This window comes from Neoarius graeffei, chromosome 23 (assembly GCF_027579695.1).
Source record: "Neoarius graeffei isolate fNeoGra1 chromosome 23, fNeoGra1.pri, whole genome shotgun sequence".
NCBI lineage: Eukaryota > Metazoa > Chordata > Actinopteri > Siluriformes > Ariidae > Neoarius > Neoarius graeffei.
In genome coordinates, this window is record NC_083591.1 from 22,653,999 (window position 1) to 22,678,640 (window position 24,642).

The following is a 24,642-nucleotide window of genomic DNA, read 5'->3' on the forward strand; positions in this document are numbered from 1 at the left end:
CAGTATAAAGGAGTACACCCCCTTTGAAAAGTAACATTTTAAACATTTCTCAATGAACACAATTTCCAAAATGTTGACAAGACAAAAAAGTTTAATATAACATCTGTTTAACTTATAACATGAAAGTAAGGTTAATAATATAACTTCGATTACACATTTTTCAGTTTTACTCAAATTAGGGTGGTGCAAATATGAGTACATCCCACATCAAAAACTACTACATCTAGGTACTTTGTATGGCCTCCATGATTTTTAATGACGGCACCAAGTCTTTTAGGCATGGAATGAACAAGTTGGCAACATTTTGCATCAATCTTTTTCCATTCTTCAACAATGACCTCTTTTAGTGACTGGATGCTGGATGGAGAGTGATGCTCAACTTGTCTCTTCACAATTCCCCAAAGAAAATAATTTCTTTACACCACAAAGGTGAAGGCTACAAGATGATCAGCAAAGCTTTACTTATCAGTCAGAACACTGTAGCAAAAGTGGTACAAAAATTTAAGAAAGATGGAACTGCAACCATCTCACAGAGACGTCCAGGTTGTCCATGGAAGTGAACACCTCGACAGGAGCATCTTCTGATGAGAAGGTTTGAAGAAAATCGGCATGCAAGTTCACTGCAGTTATCTAAAGTAGTAGAAAGCCAAACTGGGGTGACTATTTCCCGTGACACAATATGGCGTACACTGCAGAGGAATAGCATGCATGGATGCCATCCACAAAAGAAGCCTCTCCTAAAGCCCAGGTACAAAAAAGTCCACCTAGAGTTTGCCAGGCCCCATGCTGACAAAGATGAAGACTACCGGGACTCTATACTCTGGAGTGATGAGACCAAGATAAATGATTTTGGAACTGATGGCTTCAAAACTGTATGGCATCGCAAAGGTGAGGAATACAAAGAAAAATGCATGGTGCCTACAAGTGAAACAAGGTGGTGGCAGTGTCCTTATGTGGGGCTGCATGAGTGCTGCTGGTGTCGGGGAGCTGCATTTCATTGATGGCATCATGAATTCACAGATGTATTGCTCTATACTGAAAGAGAAGATGCTACCATCACTCCATGCCCTTGGTCGTCGTGCACTTTTCCAACATGACAACGATCCTAAACACACATCTAAGGCCACTGTTGGATTTCTGACAAAGAACAGGGTGAAAGTGATTCAGTGGCCAAGTATGTCTCCTGATCTGAACCCAATCGAACACCTATGGGGAATTCTGAGGAGACAAGTTGAGCATCACTCTCCATCCAGCATCCAGTCACTAAAAGAGGTCATTGTTGAAGAATGGAAAAAGACTGATGTTGCAAAATGTCGCCAACTTGTTCGTTCCATGCCTAGAAGACTTGGTGCTGTCATTAAAAATCATGGAGGCCATACAAAGTACTAGATGTAGTAGTATGTACTCATTTTTGCACCACCCTAATTTGAGTAAAACTGAAAAATGTGTAATCCAAGTTACAGTGGGGCAAAAAAGTATTTAGTCAGTCACCAATTGTGCAAGTTCTCCCACTTAAAAAGATGAGAGAGGCCTGAAATTTTCATCATAGGTAGACCTCAACTATGAGAGACAAAATGAGAAAAAAAAATCCAGAAAATCACATTGTCTGATTTTTAAAGAATTTATTTGCAAATTATGGTGGAAAATAAGTATTTGGTCAATAAAAAAAAAAGTTCATCTCAATACTTTGTTATATACCCTTTGTTGGCAATGACAGAGGTCAAACATTTTCTGTAAGTCTTCACAAGCTTTTCACACACCGTTGCTGGTATTTTGGCCCATTCCTCCATGCAGACCTCGTCTAGAGCAGTGACGTTTTGGGGCTATCGCTGGGCAACACGGACTTTCAACTCCCTCCAAAGATTTTCTATGGGGTTGAGATCTGGAGACTGGCTAGGCCACTCCAGGACCTTGAAATGCTTCTTACGAAGCCACTCCTTCGTTGCCCGGGCAGTGTGTTTGGGATCATTGTCATGCTGAAAGACCCAGCCACGTTTCATCTTCAATGCCCTTGCTGATGGAAGGAGGTTTTCGCTCAAAATCTCATGATACATGGCCCCATTCATTCTTTCCTTTACACGGATCAGTCATCCTGGTCCCTTTGCAGAAAAACAGCCCCAAAGCACGATGGTTCCACCCCCATGCTTCACAGTAGGTATGGTGTTCTTTGGATGCAACTCAGCATTCTTTCTCCTCCAAACACGACAAGTTGGGTTTTTACCAAAAAGTTCTATTTTGGTTTCATCTGACCATATGACATTCTCCCAATCCTCTTCTGGATCATCCAAATGCTCTCTAGCAAACTTCAGACGGGCCTGGACATGTACTGGCTTAAGCAGGGGGACATGTCTGGCACTGCAGGATTTGAGTCCCTGGCGGCGTAGTGTGTTACTGATGGTAGCCTTTGTTACTTTGGTCCCAGCTCTCTGCAGGTCATTCACTAGGTCCCCCCGTGTGGTTCTGGGATTTTTGCTCACCGTTCTTGTGATCATTTTGACCCCACGGGGTGAGATCTTGCGTGGAGCCCCAGATCGAGGGAGATTATCAGTGGTCTTGTACGTCTGCCATTTTCTAATAATTGCTCCCACAGTTGATTTCTTCACACCAAGCTGCTTACCTATTGCAGATTCAGTCTTCCCAGCCTGGTGCAGGTCTACAATTTTGTTTCTGGTGTCCTTTGACAGCTCTTTGGTCTTGGCCATAGTGGAGTTTGGAGTGTGACTGTTTGAGGTTGTGGACAGGTGTCTTTTATACTGATAACGAGTTCAAACAGGTGCCATTAATACAGGCAACGAGTGGAGGACAGAGGAGCCTCTTAAAGAAGTAGTTACAGGTCTGTGAGAGCCAGAAATCTTGCTTGTTTGTAGGTCAGTGGTTTTCAAAGTGGGGACCGCAGCCCCCTGGGGGGCCACCAGGGGGCACTAGGGGAGCCTCAGAAAGTTGGAGGGACAATGATAAAAATAGCGAAAAAAAATTACTTTTTAAAAATAATTAAATATATTATAATTAGTTTTTTAATCATTATTATAAAATATAATTATTGATAATACATCATATCGAAACGTTGTTTGCCATGCTCATCTCTCCGACTGCCTGTGACGTTGCGGTTTGCACCATTTATCAAGCTGCTTTGCTCCTCAAGCTAGCGTATTGCTAGTGCAAAATGGACAGGTTTTTGAAGAGTTTTTGTTCATTGATCTCCTCACAAGTGACACAGAGAAATGTGTCGTGGCTTTGGTTCTCAATGCAGCTCGTATGAAAAATACGAGTGGCATATTTCCCAGTAAAACACCCATGTCCATATAACACACTGCTTTATTACACTCCTACTAAGTAACTAACCAACCCCTTGTGCTTACTCACACTCACTGATGTATATTACCAGCCATACAAATTTGGAGTATTCATCTGGTTCCTGCTCAGTCCTTCACAACTCCTTTGATGATTCTGATGCTTTGATTATATGGGCATGTCATAAGCTTTCAGCAGACCAATTATGGCCCTTTTCCACTACCCTTTTTCAGCTCACTTCAGCTCGCTTCAGCCCGACACAGCTCGTGTTTCGACTACCAAAAACCAGCACGACTCAGCTCGTTTCAGCCCTGCTTAGCCCCTAAAACTCGCACCGTTTTGGAGTGGGGCTGAAGCGAGCCAAGCCGTGCCGAGTGAGGTTGGGGGCGTGAGCAGACACTCCCCTGTGCACTGATTGGTGAGGAGGAGTGTCCTCACATGCCCACACACGCCCCGCGAGCACGCTGGGATCTGTAAACACCGCAAACCCGGAAGAAGAATAATTACGAATTACGAGAATTTCTGAAGCCTTATGCGCCTCGCCTCATCTATACGCTCTTGCCAGTATCTGTTGGCGTTGTCGGTGACAACAAGCCACAGCACCAAGACCAGCAACACTAACGACTTCATGTCCTCCATGTTTATTGTTTACTATTCGGGTCGTGAGACTACCGCTTAAAAGCTCACTGAATCAGTGACATACAGAGCATCGTGGACGAGTTCGCGGAGCGCAAGGCTCGTCGTATGCCCTTCAAATAATGCGCGCAGTAGGCTATTGATGTTTTATTATGAGCCATGTACAGTATGTCACCTAATGTTTTTTTGTTTCTGAGTTACATGTTCGTTTGAAGGACTTAATGTACAAAATAACATAGTTGCACCCCGTAGTGTTGAAATTGGTAAACACAGTGCATTCAGTGAGGTTTGCACCGCCCTCCTTTTATTTCTTACTCTTCCTGTCACCGTTGCAACCTCTGAGCGCTCATTCGTATGCCCTTCAAATAATGTGCGCAGTATAGGCTATTGATGTTTTATTATGAGCCATGTACAGTATCCTAATGTTTTTTGTTTCTGAGTTACATGTTCGTTTGAAGGACTTGATGTACTAAATAACATAGTTGCACCCGGTAGTGTTGAAATTGGTAAACACCGCAGTTGCGGACATTTTGTAGCCTAAAATGATGTTATGATAAGCTTTAATAAAGGGCCCGGTCATTTGCCCCGCCCCCGGCCCGGCTCTGACTTGTTCCGCCACTGTCACTGATGTCACTGTTTGCGCTGCTTAACGACATCACGTGACGTCCACCCACTTTCGCTAACTCCACCCAATGTGTCCACCCACTTCCAGCCAGCACGGTTCAGCGCGGTTGTAGTCGAAATGCAACTCCAACAGCCCCGCTCAGCCCGACTCAGCTCGACTCAGCACGGCACGGCTCAGCCGCGTTTGTAGTGGAAAAGCGGCATTAGTCTTAGGTCCACAATATTGCCTTCAGTCTCTTCTTTAATCTCTCCCTTATTCTCACTGGAGATTTTGATCATGGCCTGTTTTAAAGGCTACTGTACTTCATGTACTTCAGTCCCATCTGGCTTGTAATAGAAAGGTTTTACTAGGTGGATTAATTTGCATGCAGAGATTATAAATGATCTATTCAGTTCAGGAACACGTAGGTATGTGGATAAACAGACAAAAAAACCCAAGCAAAATAAAGTGCAGCGTTTAAAAAAAAAAGTCCTGCTTATTGTGTGCTGTTTAACATGTTGACAAAATAAAACTAATCAAACTCAAATACTGTTCTGTGTGATGTGGCACGACCACAGTTTATAGCTAAAACCTTGTCCAACAACTTGCTGACTCTTTGCCACGGGTGGAAACACAATGTGCTCATCAGAAACTTGGAGGGAGGATAATTATTTTCTTTAGTCTGCATTACTGCATTTACCAAGTTAACTAGCTTCTCATATGTTAATATTATGCTAATTATTTCCTTTTACTGCAACTGGTTTGAGGCCAAGTTTACATTAGACCGTATCTGTCTCATTTTCATCGCAGATGCACTGTCCGTTTACATTAAAACGCCTGGAAACGCCGGGAAACGGGAATCCGCCAGGGTCCACGTATTCAATCCAGATCGTGTCTGGTCCGGTGCTGTGTAAACATTGAGAATACGCGGATACGCTGTGCTGAGCTCTAGCTGGTGTCGTCATTGGACAACGTCACTGTGACATCCACCTTCCTGATTCGCTGGCATTGGTCATGTGACGCGACTGCTGAAAAACGGCGTGGACTTCCGCCTTGTATCACCTTTCATTAAAGAGTATAAAAGTATGAAAATACTGCAAATACTGATGCAAATACTGCCCATTGTGTAGTTATGATTGTCTTTAGGCTTGCCATCCTTCCACTTGCAAGTGGTAAGTGACGCGCATGCCCGACATGCACTGAGATCACACACACAGCGGCTCAGTCCCAAATCACTGCTCGTGCGCTCCACTCGCGCGCTCTGTGAGCTGCGCAGGGCCCGAGTGCGCACCCTCCAGAGGGCACTCGCTATTCAGGGCGGAGTGATTTGGAGCGCAGGATGCCTGCGGAGCTGAGCGTATCCGTGTATTGGCGTTGCTGTGTGCACGCGAATCGTGTATTGGCGTTGCTGTGTGCACACTAACCGTTTTAAAAACGTTAATCTGATGATCCGCTGATACGGTCTAATGTAAACCCCACCTGAGGATGACCAAAAACATGAACTGGGCAAGCACACAGGAGCGTTTACTTTCCTGGAGTGTGACCAAACACATTTATGATTGATCCACTCCTGTGGTGCTTTGCATCCATGTAAAATGGTATCACATGGTATTCAAAACTAAACTGGAATTCACTAACCAGGATTCTAGGCTTCATCCTCAATCAATAATACAATTTTGCAGATCTGAAATAATGGACATGAATTTTTTAAAAAGACTTGTCACATGAAAACAAAATATTTGAAGCATGCCTTCATTAAAGATGAACAAAACCCTAAAATAAACTCATTTATACTGACAGATAATATCCATACATATTTGATTGGTCACTTGTTCATATTTGTACCCGTGTACAGATTTTATTTTAAAAGGAATATCCCTGGGTGCTGCCGTCTTACTCTCTCCGAGATTCAAATATGGTGCTCCAAGTACAAATTATGCAAGAGAATCCAAGATTGTGACATCACTTACACACTATGGCTACGTTCACACTACAGGCTGAAGTGACTCAAATCCGATCTTTTCGCCCATATGTGACCTGTATCCGATCTTTTATTGACGATATGAACGACACAGATCCGATTTTTTCAAATCCGACCCAGGCCGTTTGGATATGTGGTCCTAATTCCGATTCCTATCCGCTCTTTTCATATGCGACTTCAGTCTGAACCGCCAGGTCGCATTCATCCGACTTACACGTCATCAACAAGCCACAAACGCCACTATTCTGCGCTGAAGTAGGCGGCAGGTCTCTCAAAAAAAGTTACAACAACATGGCGCATAATCACGGGCGCAGATAGAGGGGGGGACTCGTCCCACCCAGATTTAAATTCACCTCGTTCGGTCCCCCCCACTTATAGGGAGGAAAAAACGTCTATGCTGTCTTTCTTTGCATAAGGCAAACCTCACGGAAAAATCAAAAGACTAATTACCATTCGGTTTATTGAGGTGCACGGCAGTGTATACATAGTTGCAACAACTCACATAAAACAAAACAAAGACTGATATTCGGTTGGTTGAGCTGCGCAGACTGCACAGGTTGCGAGCTCGAGCTTGGTTGCTATGGTAACTCACAAGAAGTTTGACAGGCATATCGGGGTTGGGGTTGGTTTGCTGGCAGCTTTGTCCCCCCCAGTTCAAAAAATGTATCTGCGCCCCTGCGCATGACATCAATGCGAGGGACGCTTCGGGCTGTGAAGGTTCTGAATCTTCTCAATGGAAGGACGCAGAGGTTAGGGAGCTGATTTCCATTTGGGGGGATACAGCTATTCAAGCTAGATTGGATGGGTCATACCGCAACCGGGCGGCTTTACTTCCGTAAACACTGGCCATGCTCACTGCGTGTGACGTCGTCGTATCCTGCAATGCGCATGCAGAACACTTTTAGGTCGCTTTTCGTTCATACTGAGGATCACATACAAGTCGCATATATTTGTTAATGTGAACGACCTCACAAAAAAATTGGATTTCACAAAAAAATCGGAATTGAGCATTAAGCCTTGCAGTGTGAACGTAGCGTATATGACTTAGAAGCAAGTGGATAAATCACTTCTAAACAACGCTGAAGATGCACGAGTGTCAAGCTTTTGGGTGCAAAAATAAGTCCAAATCACTGAAACAGTGAACACACACACACAAGGGGAGCCTTTTGCTGCCTATAAACTCCATCGCTGGCCACTGTCAGTGTTTTTTGTTGTGTTTTTTTTTTTTCTCTGCCCAAAAAAAAAAAAAAAAAAAAAAAATTTATATGACATGCTTTTTTGTTTGTTTTTATTCACTGAGAAAAGTGAAATTTTAGAGACGGCAAGAATCGTGTTGCTATGGCAACAGGATTGTTTACTAGTATCTGTGTGCGCGTGTGTTATCTAGCCAAGTGAGATTTAAATTTCATAAAATTTAAGTCTATTGATTCACGTATTTTGTTGGCAGTTTAAAAAAATAAAATTTCTGATTAGATTTTTACAATTAGAAGCCTGTCACATACATTACAGCACAGTGAATTTCTTTCTCTGTAATCAACCCATCTGAAGCAGTGAACATACACGCATGCAGAGAGAGAGAGAGAGAGAGAGAGAGAGAGAGAGAGAGCGCGAGCGAGCGAGCAAGCAGTGGCGCCCAGCAATTTTTTTTTTTTTGAGAATTAGAAGCTTTTATTTAATGGCTCTGTGTTATGAAGGTAAAACAGCGTACTAGTGTGCCGTCATGTCACAGGCAGATATCCGGTTTCAGTGCAAATGGTTATGTCCAGGTAAGCCTATTTTTAACAGTATCATAACTTTTAAAATGGACAAATTGTTAAAAAAAATTTTATTTTTAATTTAAATGTGCAGGCGGCACATCAGGGTGCTTGCCATAACTGGCAAACGGCGTTCATTTTTCGGTTCTGTTTGACTTTGAGCTAAAATGCATACGTATTTTGAAAGCTATTTGAATAAACCATGCAGAAACTTCTGGCTAGTGACTCAAAGGAACACACAGGGTACTGAGGTACAAAATGAATGCTGTCAGACTGCATTGTTCAACTAGTGCAGATGAACATTAACTATTAGCAGTCTACAGGCTAGCTAACGTTTCATACAAACACACCTGTGTCAACCAGTCACCTTATTACAAAAGCTGAATTTGGTGTGTGAGAAGAAAGACGTCTCTGTAGTGTGGTGGAACTCCAGGATCTGAATTTGATCCTTCTAACCCCAAAACAAACTCAAACCTGCTTCTTCAAAGCATGCCTGCTTGTTATTAAATGTTAAAGAATAAGAATTCCACACTTGGCAGGTTTGACTGGAAATGTACAGGAAGGTTTTGTGCATAGCCTCTGATCAGATATCACTGGAATGCATGGAGGTACTTTCTGTTCCACTAGTCTGAGCATGAACAGCAATCCATTAACCCTTCAGTATCATTATCTACATCATATCCCTTTTAGTTTCAATAATGTTTGCTGGAACCTGAGGCTAAGATCACTAACAGATGCCCAAGATTAGAAGGGGGTCAAACAGAATGACCGAGAGAATTATTTATTTTCAGGCTTTTGCTATAGAAACCGTCAAAGGAAACACCCTGTCGTCATACATATGCTGCACACATTCCTCCTTCTCTTAATCTTTATCCTCTCTCTCCCTCCCTCCCCATCAGTGACATGCCTCTATTGCTGGAAGGGCAGGGGTTACAAAAGCAAACACAGCAATTTCCTCCAATTTTCAAAAAACATCATTTCCCTAAACAAAACTATATTAAAGCCCGATTCTGTTTAATTCACATTTAATCTTTGGAAAAAAAAAATTGTTTAGATATTCATCAAAGCACACCAGTTCTACTCCATCTCATAGTAAATATTCAAGTTTGAAAGATTATCTATGATAAGGGGTCACCAATGCCATATGCGAGGTTCGTGGTTGGGTAGCATGAGAGAATAAATAAGGGGAAAAAAATTTGTAGTCACTGTATGTATATTAGATAGTACTGATAAAACGAGCAAAGTATCTTGTTGAAATTTTTTTTTTAAATCAATATCTTCAACAAATAATGCACCGTTTTGGAGACCCGTTTTGTGACAAAATTGGTGCTGGAATTTCAATCCAATGTCACTCTAAAGATAAAATTAAAATTTTACTCTAGCGTACTGATGGAAAGGCTTAAACTCAAAGTTAAACATATTTTCACTCCAACTCTTCCATTTGGGACACGAGTGCCGATCAAAAATCACGTCACGCACGCAACATCCTCTGTCCATCTATGTTATGATCGTTCAGATAGTGTTGAAAGGACCCATGGCATGGTGGTTTGTTGATGCTTTAAACGGGCTCGTGGAGGTTTCCGGATGTTATATCCGCAGCCTCTCTCGAAATGAACCCTCGGCACGTAGATATAGCCTCCTGGGAGAAAGCCCCATTTCAGCCCTTTTCCCAGTGCGTCGTTTTGCTAATGAGAAGCATGGAGGCGGGGAAGGGTAGAGGGTGGGGGCAGGCCATGGGGGGAGGGGCTTGGACCAAGCTGCAGGCATGCTACCTGTGTGTGAACAGTAGCAATGGCAGGTCAAGCAACAGTCCAAGCTTTCGCTTTTGACCTGGAGTCCGACCCCGAAGCAGAAGCGCAAGCAGTTGAACAAACTGTAAATCACCGACTTCAGCAGGACGTATCAGAATGGTGAGTTTGAAATGTTATGTCTGGAAACAGGAATTATTGGGTTGGTTATGTACTGTCCCAAGTTGTGGAAACATTCATCAGGAAAATGCTTCCAACAAACATACACCGTCTTAAGTAGACTCGACGGCGTATTATTGAAGTAAATAAAATTAAGCCACTGCGTCTTCAGGGGCTCTCCCGTCGGCAGTAAAAACAGACTCCTTTCTGTGTTGTCACATCCATGTACAGCGCAATTTCCATGTTTCGCTCGCTTAGGTGATGCCATGTTGTTGTGTCCTCTATGGTCTCCTCACTACAAAATTGAAGTGACGTATCTATGGTGGCAACTTTTGAGCTGGGCGGGCAATCCATACAGTGGGTGGGAATCCAGAGGGGGGGCGTGGGGATCATCTCCCTTGCTGACGTAGTAAAGGGAAGAGCCTATCAACGCGCCATTTTGACGCGCCATTCTCAAATGTTGACAAAGGGTGGGCATAGTTTGGTTTACACATTATGACATTTCTAGCCACTGGGGTGACTTAAGAAGGTCAGAGGAACTCATTTTAACGTTAAAAAACCTCAGAAAGTGAAAATTTCATGCCATGGGACCTTTAAAAAGGCTATTTTTTTTATTAAATAAAAGCTGGATGCATGTGTTAAGCAGATATAAATCTGACTGCCATCAAGTTTTTTTTTTTTGGCAGAAAATTCTGATAAACTTGTCTTTTAACTGGATTTAAATGTCCAACTAGGGCTGTGCGATATATCGAATATACTCGATATATCGCGAAAATTCTGTGTGCGATACATAAAATTATTATATCGTAACTATCAAGTATTTTATGGTCATCTTCCGACTTGCGTTTGTTTAAAATCTTTTCCGGTGGTTTTCTCCCTGTCCCTCAGGCAGTAACGTGAGAGGCTGCCTAAGGGTAAAGAAAACAATAACGTCACGCACTCGCCAACCAATCCCGGGAGACATCTTGGTGCTGAAAGGAATTTCCGGGAAGATTTTCTAGTTTCGGTTGTGTTGCCAGATTGGGCGGTTTTAAGTGCATTTTGGCGGGTTTTGAACATATTTTGAGCTGGAAAACGTCAGCAGTATCTGGCAACACTGCCGGTGGGAAGATTTCCTGGTTCCGGTTTACAGCGCTGACTCAGTTTGTGCAATCGCTGGTGTTGCATAGGCTACCGTGTAAGCTCTGTCAATTTCAGCGACAAATTACTTCCTAAAAGAACTAGTAAGGGGTCAGTCAACTGGCATTTTTTGGATATCGCGAGGAGGACGTGGAACAGCAAATGCCAGTTTGTAAAGTGTGCAAAAAAAAAAAACAACCTGTCATCACGAAAGGCAGCAGCACGACAAATATGTTCCATCACCTGAAACTCACCCGGTATAGTATGAAGAGTCTCTTAAACTCCGAACTACTTGCCCACGAGCTAAACCCCCCCCACAAACTAAACAAACGACCATAGTGGCCTCGTTCTCCAAAGCCACCCCATAGAGATCTTGCAGTCACGTGACCGGAAAGTACACAACCGCCATCGTGTCGGTCAAAAACACCACTGAATACTGCTGCACTCGTGTACAGAATGGATCAATTTCAACCGACGGACTACACGGCTCATTTTTCTAATGAACAGATAACTAGATACATGTCTAAAATAAACGATCTATAGATTTGTGACCCTTATGGCTTTCCGGACGGAGTTTTCACGACCGGATTTTGAACTGCCAGCGGAATACCCGGACGTGTACGATTACCTCATCAACTTTCCCTCGCTGTTCAGTGGTGAAGCACTGTGTGCTCTGGAAAGTTTTCTTTACAGAAATTCAGGATTTGTCAGCGACTCAGATGTGGCATCTTGTAAGCAAGAAAATGATCCTCACTGGATGGGTAAGTCACTTAAGTATTGAGTATAGCACTGACCAGCTGATTATAGAATAAGGTAATTCCAAATCGTCCGTGTTGTTTACATGGATCTGGTGCTGGAGAGGTAGAGGCTTGGCAGTGGAGATTTGAGTAGCTGTTTTCTGAGCTTAGTCAACAGGCCGGCTCTGCCTGTAGCCTCGCTTTTGCTTCGGCTCCCGGCGCTGCCTCCTTCGCTTTGCTTCCGATAACAATCCACGGAGACCTCGCTGGTCTCGCAATCTGGTCTCGTCCGGAATGTTTGGTTTTTTTTTTCTCGTCCGGAATATTTTTTTTTTCTCTCGTCCGGAATGTTTTGCATGCGATGGAAATCGCTACAAACCGTCATTTTCTGCTGGAAACCAATGTCCAGTAAGTCCATACGGTTGTAGTGGATATTGAAGTCCGGTACAGACGAACAACACGCAAAAATACACACAAAAAACATAAAAACCGTGCACAGGTAGGGAGAGCTTGTAGCCGCAGCCGTTGTAGTAGAATTGTATATAGTAGGGTTTTCCAGAAGAAAAGGTAGAAGTAAAAGCAGAAGTAGAACCAGAAGTAGAAGGCGGAATATGGCGTTTGACCGACACGATGGCGTCTGTCACAATCTGGATCGGCTGTGACGTCACATGCAAGATCTCTATATGAGAAAACGAGTCAGAGATGGAGAGCTATAACGGATGCAATCACTCACTTCATTGCCGAAGACATGATCCCAATTAGTATAGTGGAAAAACCAGGCTTCCAAAAATTTTACATTTTACAGAGAAGGCAGCAGCCGGAATTATACACATCTGAGAGGCAGAGCCAGAAAACATTCAGTTCAAAAGTGTGCAAAGAGAAAAATGATGTTTTGCAGATCTCTCTCTCTATTGTGAATGTTCCAGTGGTTCTCAGTAGTCAGGTTAATAGCTTGGAGATCTAGTTTTTAAAATAATTTAATGAAAGAGCACTTTTCTTATTTAGGCTAAATGTCTTTCTCAGTGTTGAGCTTGCACTTTATTGGTTTGAGCTCTGAGCAGCTCTGTATTGTATTGCCCCTTTGTTGCAATTTTCAAGATTGTTTTTGCAGTTTGTGCCACATCTTTGTTGAATAAAAATAGTCTTATTTCAATTCAATTGTGATTAATCACCAACATGAAAATTTAAAACGTGTTGTTGAAAACCACCTGTAAAGTTAACCAAGAATGTTATTTAATCTGCAGGGATTGTAACAGGGGCGATTCTAGCACCTGATCTTTGGGGGTGCTTGGCCCCCAGAGCTGACAGAGGCACCTGGCTTGAACGACAGTGTTTCCACGTTTATTTCCACGTTAGTTCCTCATTGGCGTGGAATCCAGTTAAAAAAAACCACCATGTCGTAGCAAGCACTCACGCGGACAGGCAACCCAATCAGAGGGGACGCAAGGAGGAGAGGTATTTTACTGGTCATAGAACTATCACGTAACAGGTGAATTCAAGAACACACACACACGCCCGTGCACACATTCATTGCGCAGTGCGCAAGGGCACTTATTTCTGAAAATTAAGGCCAAAAGCAGTGTTTTTGAGGGTGCTGAGCTCGTTTTTGGGGGTGCTTGAGCACCCCCAAAAATAGGCTAAACACGCCCCTGGATTGTAGTGAAAACAGTAAAGAGTCAAAGTTCGATTTCATGGGGTCCTTTAGAGGAGATTTAAATATATTAAGATATATATCGTGAAATGGAGAAAACGTATCGGGATATTCATTTTTTCCCATATCGCACAGCCCCATGTCCAACTGTTACATGCAAAACAGGCGCCTGCTAATTCCTACTTGGAAGTGTTAAGACTGAGCTAACTAGGCCATGAGGATCTCCAGACACACTCGTGATGTCACTGCGCAAGACATCCGGGATGCATGTAATGGCGGAAAGTCGTAATCTGTCCAACAAAATTACGACCATGTTACACGCGTTACACACCAGTGACTCCTGTAGTTTCAATTCAGAAATATCTTCTGAATAAAAGTTCTTTTTTTTTTCCTCAGGTTAAATAAAAACCTTACAAGGTACACTTGAGCATGTTATCACTACTCTGGCTCCAATGGGGTAAAATCGACATGAAATTTAGTTAAAACGGTTGGAGCCAATTTATGCATTTTCATTTTTTGTTTCTGCGTGATATTTGAAATTATTTTCTCTCTCTGTTAAGAAGAGTTCCTATATTATTTCCCTATAAGAAATCATGACTATTTTTGTAAATCTTTTGGCTTAAAAATTCAAGTCCAGTTTACACGCATGACGCCAGATTTTCAGGTTTTCAATATGGTTTCCTGCACAGCACAGGGGGAGAGTTACCAGGATACCAGGATACTATAACTTAATTATAACCCATATTTAAAGCTCTCCTTGTAATTTTAAATTGAGTGGCATGTCACAAAGTAGTAAGCCCCGATAGAAAGAACCCTTGTCTCGTCTCGTCTTGTCAACCAGCACCTATAATTCAGAGAATCACTCAGCCTAAGAGCAGCTCAATCTGCATTTATCAAAATGGCCAAGATAAAATCTGATTGCATATCAGCACTCTGAGCAAGTTTAGAGATACAGGCTGATAACGCTCCTCACCATGTTAAACTCACTTTTGCCTGTACACACAAACACCACAGCAGGTCTCCAGAAATAGAACATAACCATGAAGAGGGGAAAACTACAATGGCTGAAAATTTGCATGGCAAAAGCTCCTAATCCTACGTTCACACTAGGAAATGACAAGTAATTCATGTCTCTTGCGACTGTGTGTGGTGAGTGCTGCTGCTTGCAGATATGGAACAGCTGACTGAGTTCTGATACAAGATGGTAGCAGCCAAAATGTAGACAATAAAACGTATTTAAATCTGCACTTTATCCGTTACTTTGGTTAAACCCAGCTCCTCCAACCCTCCAAACTTGCCCGATTCATCCTGTTACTTCTGCTTGCACTTGTGACTCATTTTGCTGTTGTTTATGGTCCCACATGGATACCCTAAAGATTATATTTTCCAGAAACAGTATATGCCCTTGCTCCAGGGAATAATCTGACCAGGATACTGTGGACTTGTACCAAGGAATTGTTGCTGAAATCATACACACTATGATGAACTGAACACACTACTGTTTGAGCTTATAGCATACAACTGTTGAAAAGTAATGATTTATAATTTCACCATTTGCTTAGGAAAGAAGTTGAGAATGAATAACTGATCAGTGTCGACAAACTATAACAGCAATATTAAAATGCTGACACGTCAACAGGTCATCTAATCATCAGCAGCTCGAGTACCATAAGTGCCAGCTTACGTACCTAGGAACATGATTAGTAGTTTTGTTTTTTTTTTAACCCTTCATGACTAATTCAGACCTTTAACCTTTTGTGTCAAATTGGCATGAAGTGACACTTTAAAAAGAAGCTTACTCACATACTTGATAAAACTTATAGCTTTCGCCCCTTAATATGTTGATAATTACAATTCTACCAAATACTTTCATGAAGAAATAAAACAAAGGTAGTCATAGGCTGTGAATCGTCACTCACAAAACTCCAGCTTGTCGAGTGATTTCTCAGCAGTTCCGGTATTGGCTGATACTCGATACTAATGCACTGTGGACGCCTCTGGCTTCTGTTGCCAGGTTATGCAAAATGACAATAGCAGTAGTGGTGCACAAAGTATCAGACCTTCATTACAATGAAGTACATAATTACAATGCTACACAGAGGTAACCAATTCAATTCCATAACAATGCTGCATTTAAATAGTCCAACATTAATCTGACATTGTATTCTACCTACTGATAAATAAAATAGCACATGTGACTTGAGCACGCAAAGCAGATTGAGCTGCAAACACAGAAAGAAAAAAAAAAGTTTCACACCAACTAATTTGTGGAAAAGATGAGCTTGAAGAATGAGATTTGGGCTTTTTTTTTTTTAACTAACCTCAGTGAAGTACTGGACGAGTGTACATATACCCATGATGGAAGCATATATTAGGAGACTGTTATATCTCCTTCATAAACTGCACATGACGTCACATGACCCTCTCTGATTTAGCTGTGTCTGCCATCTTTGTGGAATAACACATGCATAGCAAAAAGTACCTTAATACAAAATGCTGCAAATTTGTGCAGTTATCAGCTGCTTGAACAATTCTGCTAAGGCTGGAGTCAGATTGTTTAGTTTACCCACTGTTAAAATGCACGAAGGACCCCAAATAGAAGATATAACCCATAGACGACAGAGAAGGTGGCTTGCAAATCTGAACAGATCAGACATAAAACAGACCAGCTACAAATATGTACAAGTATGTGCAGATCATTTCATAAAGGGCAAGTTTGTATTTCTACCGTTTATGTGAGAACCATAGACAAAATATATATAAAGATGTGACATACTGTAAGTGATAAGCACAACCCCAATTTATATTGCAGTTACAAATGCATAGCACAAAGCCCCAGTAAAACATAGGTAGTAGAGCTCGGTAAAATGTTGCCTCAGAAGACGTCAATAGTTAGGTTAGGGTTTTTTTGTGTGTCTTGTGTAACATTTGCCCACATCAGGAACCTACTAGATCCTTACAGTAAACTTGCGCTAAACAGTAAACGATAGTGTACATGAGTTGGTACCAGTGACGAAGCTAGTAGTTAACACCAGGTAATTCACGATGTCTGTGTAATTCACACTCAGTCACATCCGCACATCGTCATACTCTACAACACTGCTGTACGGATCCACCCCAAACATTCTTTTATCTTTTCCGTCTCTGACCGTGTCACTATTACTCAATAGACCCCTTCGCAGTAAACGTCATTCATACGCAAGCAGAAATTGCGCGTGCAGCCTGGACCCAAAAAAAGACTCAGAAATGCCTAGTTGTTGTGTTGTTGGGTGTCAGAATCGTAGCAGTGATTGGGTTAAAATGTTCAGAATTCCAGCAGGATCTCACCCATTCAAAAAAAAAAAAAATCGCCGACGTCTATGGCTACAAGCCATCAAACGTGTAGACTGAGATGAAAGCACTATCAAAAATGCGCGGGTTTGCAGCGCCCACTTCATCACAGGTAAGATCAGGCTATTTATTAAATCTTTTTTTATTCTTTCTAGTCTTCGTTTATTGATGTAGCAAAATACTTTGGTAACGTTTGTCTGATTAGCTGGGTCATAGTTACACAATGTAATGAATATTGTTAGCATGTTAACTTAGCTTTGCATGCAATTTTGTTTGTAGGAGAGGTCTCGCTTGACTCAAGCAGTCCAGATTTTGTGCCATCATTATTTGTGTATGCCGAAAATCACAATTTTAAAGCAAGGATGGAAAGGTAAAATTGTGTGCCCTCACTCTAAATGCCAACTTACGTTGACTGCTCTAACCTAGCTCCCGCCCTGTTCAGTTTCATTTCTGGTCTCTGCCTCTCGCTTTTTACGCAGCTCTGATTTCTCTTAGCTGTACTCTTTACACTATCATTCCTTTCATGCCATTACCTCCTGCAAATTGCTGTTTAGTGTTGGTATTTGCTGTTGTAGCTAAAGCCACATTGCCATCACACCACTGGCATAATTTGATTAAAACAAAATGAATATGAATGTCCCATTGTTAATCAAGTTGTACATGCCTGCACATAATCATATGCATCTAAAGACTTGTAGGCACGAAGTTTTTCGTGGGTGTACACTGAAGTCTTGTCAATAAGGTACGAGTATATATCTGGCCATTGTATACCAGGGAACTTACTAACATCGTCCGTCCACTCTTTAATTAAATACGGATCCGGTAGGCGATGTCCACTTGTTATAGTTAACTTATTTATGTAGCATTCTCGATCTCGTAACGACAATTGTTTGGCATAATCTGACAGCTCATAATGCAGGTCTATGGGCAGAGCCATTGTTTCTGGGTCCAGGCTGTGCGCGCATCCTGGCAACGGTCGGTTTGCTTACAAACATGCGAAGGGGTCTATTCATGATATATTTGCGAAAAATTACAGCTCGCCAATGTACTCTCCTCAATTGCCATGGATGCTATACCACAAAGATGCCGGACGCAACAAAATTTGAAAGCATCATGGAAGAATTGTGATGCAAGTGCAAACGGTCTATTTACCCAGTATCTAAAATCAACCTACCAGCATGTTTTGGGGAGGTAGGAGGAAACCGGAGAACCCAGGGGAAAACTGTGTGAATATGGAGAGAACATGCAAGACTCCAGAGAAACAGTTAACTAAACTTAGGATTAAACCGGTGACCCTGGAGGTGGAAGGAAACAAAACAATGGCACCCACTGCATCACGATGCTGCCCCTTTATAACACACATCTCTGTCCTGCTGTATTAAAAGTATTACCAGTAACACAAACACGACTTAAAACATGCATGCATCTCTCACACAGAGACAATACACACACACACACACACACACACACACACAGAATGGTGCTTGAAAGTTTGTGAACCCTTTAGAATTTTCTATATTTCTGTATAAATGACCTAAAACATCAGCAGATTTTCACACAAGTCCTTAAAGTAGATCAAGAGAACCCAGTTAAACAAATGAGAAAAATATTATACTTGGTCATTTATTTATTGAAGAAAATGATCCAATATTACATATCTGTGAGTGGCAAAAGTATGTGAACCTTTGCTTTTAGTATCTGGTGTGACCCCCTTGTGCAGCAATAACTGCAATTAAATGTTTCCGGTAACTGTTGATCAGTCCTGTACACTGGCTTGGAGGAATTTTAGCCCATTCCTCCAAACAAAACAGCTTCAACTCTGGGATGTTGGTGGGTGTCCTCACATGAACTGCTCACTTCAGGTCCTTCCACAACATTTCGATTGGATTAAGGTCAGGACTTTGACTTGACCATTCCAAAACATTAACTTTATTCTTCTTTAACCATTCTTTGGTAGAACGACTTGTGTGCTTAGGGTCATTGTCTTGCCACATGACCCACCTTCTCTTGAGATTCAGTTCATAGACAGATGTCCTGACATTTTCCTTTAGAATTTGCTGGTATAATTCAGAATTCATTGTTCCATCAATGATTGCAAGCCATCCTGGCCCAGATGCAGCAAAACAGGCCCAAACCATGATACTACCACCACCATGTTTCACAGATGGGATAAGGTTCTTATGCTGGAACGCAGTCTTTTCCTTTCTCCAAACACAACACTTCTCATTTAAAAAGTGCTGATGACACGTTTTTGACATCTTTGGCGATGTTTTATAACATAAAAAGTAATTCCCGATGATCCATATATTAATTCACGAAGGCGCCTATTTTACAAGTTATGATAAAAAACGCGGCTATTTGGACAAATTTGACAGGGCTTGCAGCACCCAGGAAACGGAGGAGGAGGAGGAGCTATATGACGTCAGCGAAAGAACCTTCCTCCTAACTTACCAGTTTATTGTCAGTTTGTCATTATTAGTATTTTATATATATAGTTATTATGCCTTCGCGTTGTGTTGCCGGCTTTTGCTCCAAAACCCACAAGGATGGGGTAAGTTTATTCAAGTTTCCCAGAGATCCCGAGCTGCATGCGAAGTGGGTGAAGCAAGTCAGGCGCACTCGTGACAAGTGGGAGCCCTCACCAACATCCATCCTGTGCTCTGAACACTTCGATTTGGATTGTTTTGACACCCTTCCCAGCTTAAAAGAATCTCTTGGGTGTTCAGTTCAGCACAAACGTGTGCTGCTACCATCAGCAGTGCCTACACAGTGTTGCCAGATTGGGATTTCTCCCGACCAGTTGAGCAGTTTCAAGTGCATTTTGGTGGGTTTTGAACATAGTTTGGGCTGGAAAACGTCAGCAGTATCTTACAAGCAGGAACGTACCGGCGACCTGCACCCGCGAGTTTGAGCAGTTGGTGGCGCTAGAGAGCTTAAGGTGGTGACTTGAAGCTTCCTGAGACGAACCCTGAATGTGTGAAGAAAGAGTGTGCAAAATTTCACGACATTATGGGGTTGCTATGGAGACGCACACAGATACTGCTGACGTTTTCCAGCCCAAAATATGTTCAAAACCCACCAAAATGCACTTGAAACCGCTCAACTGGGCGGGAAAAAATCCCAATCTGGCAACACTGCCAGTATTCCGGAGGGGGTCTACTAGTAGCTATGCTGGATCCAAAGACAGTCCTCCTGTCAGAACATGTGTTGTGAAACGACATAAGATAAAGGTACGTAGAGCTATAGATTCTACATGATAATCATAAATGTAATCATAAAGTCGGCGTGATATCAGTCATGTATTTGCTTGTGAAAGCTTGCGGCTTTCATGTAACTGCCGCCTAGCAACGAGAGGCAAAGGGTAAAGAGGGCAGGCTATCATAGATTCTATTCGGAAGAGATCAACACAATTCTAGACTCCCAGAAGAGGAAGAGCTAGCACTAGAGAGTTCACCGGCGTTTTCATGCGCCATTTCCATTGAGTAGAACCAGAGTAGAACCATAGGATGACTATGAGTAGAACAGCCAGTGAACCGCAGCATGTTCTCCCGCTGACGTCACAACATGGCCGCGAGCCACGGACCCAGTTTTCTTGCGCTGTGCAATTAAAAGTTGGATATTTGCATAACAACAGCTTCTTTTCACATAATTATAACAGAAATCTAACATGTTTGCCATGTTGTATAGTTTACTTAAGAAATTGCATAGAGTCATGTTTGTGTCATCAGCCCTTTAAACCAGAAAGCTCTATTTTGGTCTCATCCATCCACAAAAAACATTTTTCCAATAGCCTTCTGGATTGTCCACATGATCTTCAGCAAACTGCAGACGAGCAGCAATGTTCTTTTTGGAGAGCAGTGGCTTTCTCCTTGCAACCCTGCCATGCACACCATTGTTATTCAGTGTTCTCCTGATGGTGGACTCATGAACATTAGCCAATGTGAGAGAGGCCTTCAGTTGCTTAGAAGTTACCCTGGGGTCCTTTGTGACCTCGCCGACTATTACACGCCTTGCTCTTGGAGTGATCTTTGTTGGTTGACCACTCCTGGGGAGGGTAATAATGCTCTTGAATTTCCTCCATTTGTACACAATCTGTCTGACTGTGGATTGGTGGAGTCCAAACTCTTTAGAGATGGTTTTGTAACCTTTTCCAGCCTGATGAGTATCAACACTTTTCCTGAGGTCCTCAGAAATCTCCTTTGTTCGTGCCATGATACACTTCCACAAACATGTGTTGTGAAGATCAGACTTTCATAGATCGCTGTTCTTTAAATAAAACAGGGTGCCCACTCACACCTGATTGTCATCCCATTGATTGAAAACACCTGACACTAATTTCACCTTCAAACTAACTGCTAATCCTAGAGGTTCACATACTTTTGCCACTCACATTTAATATTGGATCATTTTCCTCAATAAATAAATGACCAAGTATAATATTTTTGTCTCATTTGTTTAACTGGGTTCTCTTTATCTACTTTTAGGACTTGTGTGAAAATCTGCTGATGTTTTAGGTCATATTTATGCAGAAATATAGAAAATTCTAAAGGGTTCACAAACTTTCAAGCACCACTGTATACACACACACACGTATGTATGCGGGGCGGCACGATGGTGTAGTGGTTAGCACTGTTGCCTCAGTCACAGCAAGAAGGTCCAGCGAAGCTCTTTCTGTGCGGAGTTTGCATGTTTTCCCTGTGTCTGCGTAGGTTTCCCCCACAGTCCAAAGACATGCAGGTTAGGTTAACTGGTGGCTCTAATTTGACCGTAGGTGTGAACATGAATGATTGTGTCTCCATGTGTCAGCCCTGCGATGATCTGGCGACTTGTCCAAGGTGTACTCTCACCCATAGTCAGCTGGGATAGGCTCCAGCTTGCCTGCAACCCTGTAGAACAAGATAAGCGGCTACAGATAATGGGCAGATGGATGGAGATATATATAAGCCACACAGGCATCTCCTTCACCATGAGAACCCACCAGTGGTACGATATGTGTTCCTGAAGATACAAAAAAAAGTACTGTAAACGTGCCCTCACATACGCATTACCTGAATCAAAAACACTAATGCAAGCTGATTCTTTCTGAAAAAGTTGTCCAAGTGTCTAAGTTACTAGAGTTGGAAATGGTAAAGTGAAACAAGCACATCGTCGTGAGTGTTGTTTAAAAAAAAAAAAAAAAAAAACACCCAATGCATAAACAGTTGGTCAGCTGAGTCACTCCTGGTTCTGTCCAAATCACCAGGTTTTGTAATTGCGACACTTTTACAGGTCAAAGGTTACAGCCACAGTTCATTTTCTCACTGATGAGCACTGGTCCCTTACTGGAACAAGTCACTCCTTACTAAATGTAACACTGTTTACCAACTTCACTTCGGAGTAAACACTGAAAGCTCGGACTCACCCAGTGCGGCAGCTCAGAAGTTGATAAACTCTGTTTCACTGCTTTCTCTTCGTGCTCGAAAAAGGCCAGTGCTTTGTTTACTCCTGAGAACCTCGTTCCCTGGTTCCGTCTGAGCCAAAACAGCAGGGCCAGTGAGATGAGGATCCAACTGAAACTGAACCCTAAATAACCTAATACATAAACAGGAAAAACAAGCAGGAACGTTTTGGCGAATTTAAGTCCAGTGTTTTTGGCGTCTTCGACGGTGGTCTGAGGCTCCCTGCTCGGCTCCAGGTCTGCCACTGAATCCGCTTTGGTTCCTGATGGAGAAGGAGTCGACTCCGGACCCTGGGCTCGAGGCTTGGCTCCAGTCCATTCCAGATCCGACTCATTTCCCGTGGTCGTCATTTACAATCCGGATGATACACTTCCACGAAGTGAGACACGAATTTAGCCTAAATAGTCTACGTAAACAATAAATTAAAGTACAGACTACCTGGTAAAACTACTCCACTCAGTAGCGATGTCTTGGACTTCCTGAGACTGCGGATGATTCAGTCACTTTAGGTTGATTGGTAAACTCCACAGCGTCCCCGCCTGACCTTGACTAATAGGGAGCGGCTAGTATTTTCACCTACTTACTTAATAAACACGTAGCTGTTAGAAACTTTCGGTTGCCATTTTACCGGCTCCGAGCGCTTGCCACGTCTCAGTAAGTGATCTACCGACACATCTGTGTTTCTTTCAGCATGGCGTCGCACTCCGAGCGAGTACTGGAGAGTCTCTCTACATGCTGCCACAGGCGAGCGCTTTTCCTCGGGCCGGGGAACAGGCAGGCACACACCCAAACGACATGTTACAGGACCAACCCCTTCTCATTTTACAAAAACACAGCTGTGACGCGGAAGAGAGTGTAATGGGGACAGAGAGGAGAGATGTGCACTGCGGTTAAAGCGCGCCACCTTGTGAACATGGCACATACAGTAGCAGGCAAACGTTTGGACACGCCTTCTACTTCATTCAATGTTTTGTTTTGCTCTTTTAAATTAAAATACACTTCATGTCTTAAAGTAACGATGGACTGTCGTTTCTCTTGACTTATTTAAACTGTTCTTGGCATACTGTGCATTACTACAGTTGTCCAATAGAGCTACAGTGGTGCTTGAAAGTTTGTGAACCCTTTAGAATTTTCTACATAAATATGACCTAAAACATGACCAGATTTTCACACAAGTCCTAAAAGTAGATAAAGAGAACCCAGTTAAACAAATGAGAAAATATTATACTTGGTCATTTATTTATTGAGGAAAATGATCCAATATTACATATGTGAGTGGTAAAAATATATATATATATATATGGGACATTCCACCGAATGGGTGCCATTTGCTTGTTGTACCACTCCCAAATTAAACTTAATTTGTTATATCTTTTCAACACTGATTATAACAACACACATTTAACTATTCAAAATGTGTATTGGTCAACCTCAGGCTACGTTACAAGGTTTGGAAGTCAGTCAAAGATGGCTGCATTTTTTTCAGTCCTGTTACCAAAACTCTGAAAGTAACAGGACTGAGTTTTTAGCCTAGGATTAGCTAATACATGGAATTAAGCCACATGGCATCATCGCTAATAGCATGACCACACTTAACACATTCTAGTGATTTACCAAAAATCTGTATTTTTAAAATAAACAAATAATCTAAGAAATAATTTAAGTAACAGGACAGTATGTTGACATTGACCTTAAAGTTAAAAAAAAGTCAAATATACAGAAAAGTAAATGAGAGAACTAACTTTTGGTCTGGGCGGCACGGTGGTGTAGTGGTTAGCGCTGTCGCCTCACAGCAAGAAGGTCCAGGTTCAAGCCCCATGGCTGGCGAGGGCCTTTCTGTGTGGAGTTTGCATGTTCTCCCCGTGTCCGCGTGGGTTTCCTCCGGGTGCTCCGGTTTCCCCCACAGTCCAAAGACATGCAGGTTAGGTTAACTGGTGACTCTAAATTGACCGTAGGTGTGAATGTGAATGGTTGTCTATGTGTCAGCCCTGTGATGACCTGGCGACTTGTCCAGGGTGTACCCCACCTTTCGCCCGTAGTCAGCTGGGATAGGCTCCAGCTTGCCTGCGACCCTGTAGAACAGGATAAAGCGGCTAGAGATAATGAGATGAGATGAGAACTTTTGGTCTTCCCATGGCCTTCAGAAGGCACAACTGATGTAACTTCCTGTTGAGCATGTGATTTATGGAATGTT

At 42.4% G+C, this 24,642-nt stretch overlaps 1 protein-coding gene across 1 annotated transcript in view; it reads right to left on the minus strand.

The window, feature by feature from the left end:
• esyt2a (extended synaptotagmin-like protein 2a) overlaps window positions 1–23,244 on the minus strand; it is a 138,961-nt gene extending 115,717 nt beyond the window's left edge. The window contains exon 1 of the mRNA XM_060905937.1: window positions 22,412–23,244. Coding sequence (XP_060761920.1) covers window positions 22,412–22,798 — 387 coding nt within the window. The 5' untranslated portion in view covers window positions 22,799–23,244. The remainder of the gene's footprint in view (window positions 1–22,411) is intronic.
• Between the last annotated feature and the right edge of the window lie 1,398 nt (window positions 23,245–24,642).